This window comes from Coenobita brevimanus, chromosome 99 (genome assembly GCF_032717465.1).
Source record: "Coenobita brevimanus isolate Jiangsu-jjx chromosome 99, ASM3271746v2, whole genome shotgun sequence".
NCBI classification, from domain to species: domain Eukaryota; kingdom Metazoa; phylum Arthropoda; class Malacostraca; order Decapoda; family Coenobitidae; genus Coenobita; species Coenobita brevimanus.
The window spans coordinates 16,296,208-16,304,288 of record NC_137052.1 but is presented as its reverse complement, the minus strand read 5'-3'; the positions used below and the strand labels follow the sequence as shown (position 1 = coordinate 16,304,288).

General features: G+C 44.8%; 1 protein-coding gene across 1 annotated transcript in view; it reads right to left on the bottom strand.

The window, feature by feature from the left end:
* Window positions 1-2,985: 2,985 nt before the first annotated feature.
* The window catches only part of aux (cyclin-G-associated kinase), a 462,562-nt gene continuing 457,466 nt past the window's right edge, over window positions 2,986-8,081 (bottom strand). Inside the window, exons 25-26 of the mRNA XM_080283925.1 lie at window positions 4,714-4,887; window positions 2,986-3,093 (exon numbers count right to left, since the gene is read on the bottom strand). Coding sequence (XP_080140051.1) covers window positions 2,986-3,093; window positions 4,714-4,887 — 282 coding nt within the window. The remainder of the gene's footprint in view (window positions 3,094-4,713; window positions 4,888-8,081) is intronic.

Below are 8,081 nucleotides of genomic sequence, written 5' to 3'. Positions count from 1 at the left end.
CATGTCAACACTCTGTCCACCCATTCCCGCCATTGTGTACGAGCGTGCTAGCTCCATTGTGTTGGATTCTCACGGTTCAATGGCCTCTACTATACCTGGTAGTGTGGGGAAAGGGCCTGGTGGTGTGGGGGGAGAGCCTGGTGGTGTGGGGGGAGGGCCGGGAGGCAGTGGTGGTGATAAAAAGTGGCCGGGACATTCAAAGTCGGGAGGAAAGGCCAAGGCTAAAAGAGAGTATCGTGTTGGAGTGAAGAAACGGCAGTAATAATGAAATGAAAAGGAAGATAGTTGAGTACATGGACAACGGCGCAAAAAACAGTGAAATCTGCCGTAAGCAAGAGGTGGCGCCAATATGTCTGGCGTGGCTAAATATGCCCGCCACGCACCTCGGATACTTACCCCCAACATCCATTAAACACCTCAACCTGGTCTCTGTGGTATGTTTCTCCTCATATAATGTGTACTGTACAGTTTTTATTGTTTGTATCTCACAATGCAATGTACAATAGTGATTTGATGTACTGTATTGCAAGTGAAAATGAAAATCTGATGTTACTTTAGGATAACCGGGAACCAATTAGCCTTTTTGCCATAAAGACAATGCCCCAACTTTCGCTAATTCCACTTTCGCGCATTATTTTTGGACCCAATTAGGCGCGAAAATTGGTGCCCCACTGTATTTTAATTTGTGCAAAACAGCTGCTTGGGGGCAGGTGAAGGGTGGAATGATGGAGGTCAGTCGGGGCCGGGATTGTAATCAAAGCTTGTGTGGGGGCACAGGTGTGATAATTCTACAGTGCAGTCTTAACATCAGTTCACCAATAAACGTTCAAGATATTATTTCTTTATTTTTCCACTTTTATGAGTACAGTACATACAACGAATACTTCGGTAGTTAACAGAATGGTGCAAAACAGTGGCGGAATGGTGGCAGTCAGTTGGGGCCGGGATCGTAAACAAAGCTGATGTGGGGGCACAGGTGTCGTGATAATTTACCAATAAATATTCAGGATTTTATTTCTTTAGTTTTCCACACGAGTACAGTACATACAAGAAATTATTCGGTAGTTAACAGAATGGACTTGTGCATTTTGCAGTACAGGTACTGCAAGGCATTGTGTGCACGTGCATTATGACCATGGTGTGTGTTTACGAGGCAATTTTTCAGGTGGAATCTCTTAGTGTGCCCCCTGATGTGAGTGGTGAGTACCTGAATTGTATTTACTGCTGTGATAATGATCGCCTTTGTATAGATTTGAATATCAGAACTACGGGAAAAATCTGTATCCGGGAAGGTGAATTCCCCAAGCTGCCCGGTTAACTGTATGTATGTATGTATGTATGTATATATATATATACATATATATATATATATACATATATGACTTTAGAAACGGACTCACGTGGGAGTTGTTGTATGCTGATGATTTGGTGTTGACTGTAGAGAACAAAAGGGAGGCGGAGGAAAGGTTTAGGAAGTGGAGACATGGTATGGGGCACAAGGGCTTAAGGGTAAATGCAGATAAAACAAAAGTGATGATATCTAAGGTTGGTGGCAGTACTGTCAAAGACGAGGGAGAGTGCCATGTGCAGTTTGCCACAAGGACGTGGGAAGTAATTCCATCTTGTGCGGTGTTTGTGATAAATGGGTGCATAAGAGATGTAGTGGTATCAGAGGTAGACTGCGAGATAATGCTGATTTTATGTGTATGGCGTGCCGGGGTGAGCAGGTGGAGATTGTCAGACGTGAAAGGATTGAACTTGCTGATGAATCTCGAGTGTGTGGAAGAGTTTTGTTATTTGGGAGACATGTTGTGTGCTGGAGGTGGGGCTGGAGTGAGAAGTGGTTGGAAGAAGTTCAGGGAGCTCTTGCCTCTCCTGACATTGAGAGGACTCTCCCTACGTGCTAAGAGGTCTTTGTATGCAGCATGTGTTAAGAGTGTAATGCTGTATGGTAGTGAGACCTGGGCAGTGAAGAAGGAGGATATTCGCTGGCTCAGACGTACAGAAATGACAATGATTAGGTGGATGTGTAGCGTGTCCCTGCGTCCAAGGTCTGGGGGGGCTGGGTTCACGATGGAAGAGTTGAGAGGTAGGATGGGACTGGAGTGTATTGGTGTTGTGATGAGGAGAGGTAGATTGAGATGGTTTGGACATGTGGAGAGGATGGGGGATAATAATTGGGTGAGGAAGGTGAGAAGTGTTAATATTGGGGGTGGGGTTACGAGAGGTAGACCGAGAAAGACATGGGACGAGGTCATTAAGTGTGACCTCAGAGTTATGGGACTGAACAGAGAGGCTGCAATGGATCGTGCAGCATGGAGAGCCGCCATTAGGTGACCAAGGCCAATGCATGCAAGCATGTTGGAGCCTTTAAAAATGAAACGTTATATATATATATATATATATATATATACATAAACTGCAATATATATATATATATATATATATACATAAACTGCATAATACTATATGTACATGAGATTACTTAGCCAAATATAAACTTAGCATACTATAATTAGACCATTATGATGACTTACTTATACACTTATACAATCTGTTAACCCCTTCAACATGATGATGCATTTTGGATTTTACTTTTGCTACTGATAATCTGTCCACCTCATACCTACCACTCAAAACTTATGAGACTGATTATAACTTCAAGCCTTCAGCATAACTCCTTCAATACAATACGATGATTTCTAGGTGTTCTCTTGCTACATTACATTCAGATTATTGATATTATTATTTTTAAATTCAGTTACAGAAGGACCTCTAGTAGTAAATGGGTTAATGAAGGGGACAACTTATCCTTCCAATTAAATAAAGTCTCCCTTCAGCTGAGTAAGATAAAATTGCATGGTAGTAGGAAGAATACAACAAGGGAGGTGAACTTGGACTAAAGGGGTTAAAAATACTGTCACAGGTCTCCTCACTTACCACAAACAGTTCTACATCCAACACAAAGCACCTCCACAACCAAATTTATTTGAAGATTTGCTGCTGGCTAGGGTCATTTTCAAACTCTGAATATGCATCATTCAGCTCCATAAAGATGAGCTTGGCTAGAGATTCATGATCCGTGCCTGTGCACTGAAAAAAAACAGAAATATCAACACAAGGATAATACTGTATCATCAGCAGCACCACTATCATCATCATTTTGACCCAACTCAACCTAACTTCCCCCATCATCATCATCATCATCATCATCCGGACCTCCTTTCCCACCCTATGGCCGGGTGAGGAGTAGCAATGCCCAGACAGCCCAAGTTTGCCCAATCCAATGGGCCAGGCTTCCATTCACTCATCAGTCAAGCCCCCGGAATCCTGGCTCTATCTGATACACCAAAAACATTCACCACATTCTGCAGCTTCACATAAATGTATCTGATGGAGTCAATCCGGATGCTGTCACATTAAAAAGGGGTGCCAGATCCATGATCATGCACTTCTCGCAACATTCATCCAGCCAGCTCTATCTCTTGCCAGTCCCTTTGCCTCACCGACTTCCATACCTCTCTTCCTCACACACTCATCCACCATGTTCCTCCAGCTTCTCCTTGGACTACTTCGTTTCCTCCCTCGTTCAAAGTCGCTCAGATATACCTTTTTCACCACTCTGTTGTTATCCATTCTCTCCACACGACCATACCATCTCAGTACACTCTCTTTGATTCTGGTGTCTGCCGACTTCCGCACTCCACATCTTTCACGAATCACATTATATCGTATCCTAACCACTCTCTGTACTCCCTCCAATCTAACCTAATTTAACAACCCCACCTACTTCACCCCACCCAACTCAGGCTATCCTAACCTTTCATCTAACCTATCTATCTATCTATAGCCCGACGCCCTAATCCCGCAAAGGGTGGCTGCAGACAAAACGCCTCCAAGTCGCTCTGTCACCCACCATTTGACTATCCTCCCCCAACTCACCCCCCCGTCCCTCATATACCTCTCAACTCCCTCCCTCCACCTCATCCTCGGTCTACCTCTCCCTCTCCCTCCCTCCACCTCACCTACATACACCCTCTTAGTCAGTCTTTCATTCTCCATTCTCTCCACATGTCCGAACCACCTCGGTGTATTTCTTGTAATCTTCTCAGCCACATCCACATCCACCCCACAACGTTCCTTCACTTCTTCATTCGTCAACCTGTCCCTCCATGTCACTCCACACTCCTCTCAAGTAACTCATTTCTACTGCTCTCACTCTTGACTTGTTCCCCTCTTGCAAGGTCCACGCCTGGCTTCCATACGTCAGGGTAGGGATCACAATACTATCATGCAGTGACTTCTTAACTTCCATACTCACCTCCCTATTCCTCATCACTGCTTTCAGTGAACTAACAACCTTCCTTCCCTGCTGTACCCTTTCACGCACTTCATCCCCCAAAGTTCCATCCTTACTCATCACACTACCCAAGTACTTAAATGCATTCACATTCTCCATATCCTCACCATCCAACCTCACTGTACATTGTGACTTCATTCCTCTCAAACACCATAACTTTACTTTTGTTTATATTAACTTTCAGCTTCCTCCTCCTACACACTGTCCCAAATTCATTCACCTAACCTAACTTAATCTAACCTGAACTCATTTCACACAGCACAACCTAATGCAACTCAACCTACCGTTATCTCACCTCACCCAAGCTAATCTGACCTAATAATCTAAGGAAACCTAAGCAAAGTTCATCTCACCTTATCAGGATGGACGGCAAGACAGGCCTTGCGGTACATCTTCTTGACATCATTCTGTTGCACCAGCTGATGCATGCCACACTCATTCCACTTACATCCCTCCCACATGATGGTGTGCAGCGAGCACAGCAGTGCACGGATATTTTTCTTCTTGCCCTCTGTCCATTCCATTACCTGCAATAAAAATCATCATCATTACCATCACCATCATCATCTCAACCATTTTTTCCACTCAAGGATGGGAAAATGTAAGGTCTACAGAGCACAGCAGAGCACACATGTTCTTCTGGCCCTCCATCAACTCAAGTACCTAAAACAGCAATAATAATAGCTATAATAAAAATTATTATATTACAATTGAGTCTAGGGGAACATGGAATGTGAGAGGAGTGAATGATGAAGTGAAAGAGAGAGAGATTGTTCAGGTGCTTGAGGATGCAAAAGTGGATATATGTGGATTGACTGAAACTAAATGGTAAGGTGAAAGGGTGAGAGAATGGGAATATGGTTTAGGTATATGTGCGGGAGTCAATGAAAGTGAGAGGGCAAGAGAGGGAGTATGTCTGATGATAAGCAAGAAGTGGAAGGAGAGTATAAGAGAGTATGGAACAGTGGGTGCAAGGATTGTATGGGTGAGGATGAAAGTAGGTATACAAGCGTGGGCGATTGTATGCGTGTATGCCCCGACAGAGGATCGAGTGGCAAGAGTGAAAGATGAGTTTTGGGCGAGTGTACAAGCATGTATGGACAAGTTTGAGAGGAGCGAGAGAGTGCTGTTGATTGGAGACATGAATGGCAAAGTTGGGAATGTACGAGTGGATGGAGTGGTTGGTCAGTGGGGTGTGCCAGCTGACGTAGATGGGAATGGAAGTGCTTTGGTGGACATCTGTGCTTGTAAGGGGTTGGCAATAGCCAACACCTACTTTCGGCATAAGATGATCCACCGGTATACATGGAGAGTAATGAGGAGGATGGATGGTGAACTTGTTGAACGAAAGGCAATGACAGACTACGTATGTGTGGATGAGCGAATGAGAAGACAAGTGTTGGATGCAAGAGTGTGGAGAGGGTGGGGGAATGGAGTCTCGGACCATCACTTAGTGATGGCCAAGGTAGAGCTGCAAAGAAAGTGGTTGAGGAGACAAAGGGGAAGACAGGAGGAAGCAACTCCTGTGAGAAGAGTGGAGAAATTGCAAGATAGTGAGAAAATGACAGAGTATAAGAGCATAGTGGAAGAAAGACTGGGAAGGTATGAGCTAGAGCAGATGGAAGGGGTGGAAGACGTATGTAAGATATTCACAGAAGAGATAGGCGCAGCGTGTGAGGCGGTTTGTGGAGTGAGGAGGAGATGCAAGGGTGTGCAAGGGACAGCATGGTGGAATGATGAGGTGAAACAAGCTGTGGAACAAAAGAAGAAGGCATATAGTGAATGGTTGGCGAGTAGAGGTAGGGGAGAAGATGAGAGAGAGAAGCGAGAGGTATATGTGAGCAGGAGAAGGGAAGTTAAGAGACTGGTGAAGGAGGGTAAAAAGAAAGTGGATGAGGAGTTTGGGAGGAATCTGAGTGTGAAATGGAGGGAGAGTAAGAAATTGTGTTGGAAGGAGGTAAAGAAAGTAAGGTAGTGTGAAAGGGGAAATAGTAGGGGAGTGAAAGATATGAATAATAGATTGTTGGTGGAGAAGAGAGAGAAACTGAGGAGATGGAAGGAGCACTTTGAGGACTTGTTGAATGTGGAGAGTGAGAGCAGTGCGAGTATAAGTGGTTGGAGAATGGCTGGGAGAAGGAGAGATGAGAGGAGGGAGGAAGAGATCAGTAGGGCGGAAGTAGTGGAAGTGATGAAGAACATTAAGCTGGGAAAGGCCCCAGGAATTGATGGAGTGTGTGGTGAAATGCTTAGGTATGGGGGTGATATTGTTGTGGAGTGGATATGGAAGTTGTGTAGATTGGCTTGGGAAGAGGGAAGGGTTCCAGAGGACTGGAAATCAGGTATAATTGTTCCTTTATACAAAGGAAAAGGAGAGAGAGAAGTATGTGGTAACCATAGGGGTATTTGCCTACTTAGTGTGACTGGTAAAATATATGGTAGAATACTCATTGATAGGGTTAGGCATATGACAGAGGAGCTAGTTGGAGAAGAACAAGGGGGATTTAGGAAGGGAAAAGGGTGTGTAGATCAGATATTTGTTCTAAGATGTTTAGTGGAGAAGTATCTAGAGAAGGGAAGAAAAGTGTATGCTGCCTTCATGGACTTGGAGAAAGCTTATGACAGAATAGATACGCAAGGTATGTGGAAGGTATTAAGAATATATGGAGTGGAGGGGAAATTGTTGAGTGCTGTGAAGAGTATGTACGAGGGAGCTAGGGTTACGGTGCGAGTAGATGGTGAGCTGAGTGAGTTCTTTGATCTCAATGTGGGACTGAAACAGGGTTGTGTGATGTCTCCATGGCTGTTTAATATATACATGGATGGGGTTGTAAAGGAGGTGCAGGGTAGGGCAGTGGATGTGGGGGTGGCTCTAATGAATGAGGGTGAGATTTGGAAGCTTCCGGTGTTGCTGTTTGCTGATGATACAGTACTGTTGAGTGAAGATGAATGGGAGTTGCAAGGTTTGGTGAATGAATTTGGGACAGTGTGTAGGAGGAGGAATCTGAAAGTTAATGTAAACAAAAGTAAAGTTATGGTGTTTGAGAGGAATGAAGTCACAGAGTGTGCAGTGAGGTTGGATGGTGAGGATATGGAGAATGTGAGTGCATTCAAGTACTTGGGTAGTGTGATGAGTAAGGATGGAACTTTGGGGGATGAAGTGCGTGAAAGGGTACAGCAGGGAAGGACTGAAAGCAGTGATGAGAAATAGGGAGGTGAGTATGGAAGTTAAGAAGTCACCGCATGACAGTATTGTGATCCCTACCCTGACGTATGGAAGCGAGGCATGGACCTTGCAAGAGGGAAACAAGTCAAGAGTGAGAGCAGTGGGAATGAGTTACTTGAGAGGAGCATGTGGAGTGACGTGGAGGGACAGGTTGACGAATGAAGAAGTGAAAGAACGCTGTGGGGTGGATGTGGATGTGGTTGAGAAAATTAGGAGAAATACACTGAGGTGGTTTGGACATGTGAAGAGAATGGAGAATGAAAGACTAAGAGGGTGTATGTAGGTGAGGTGGAGGGAGGGAGAGGGAGAGGCAGTCCGAGGATGAGGTGGAGGGATGGAGTTGAGAGGTATTTGAGGGAGGGGGGGGTGAGTTGGGGGGAGGATAGTCAAATGGTGGGTGACAGAGCGACTTGGAGGCGTTTTGTCTGCGGCCACCCTTTGCGGGATTAGGGCGTTGGGCTATAGATAGATAGATAGAATAGAGTCTAGGGGAAACAG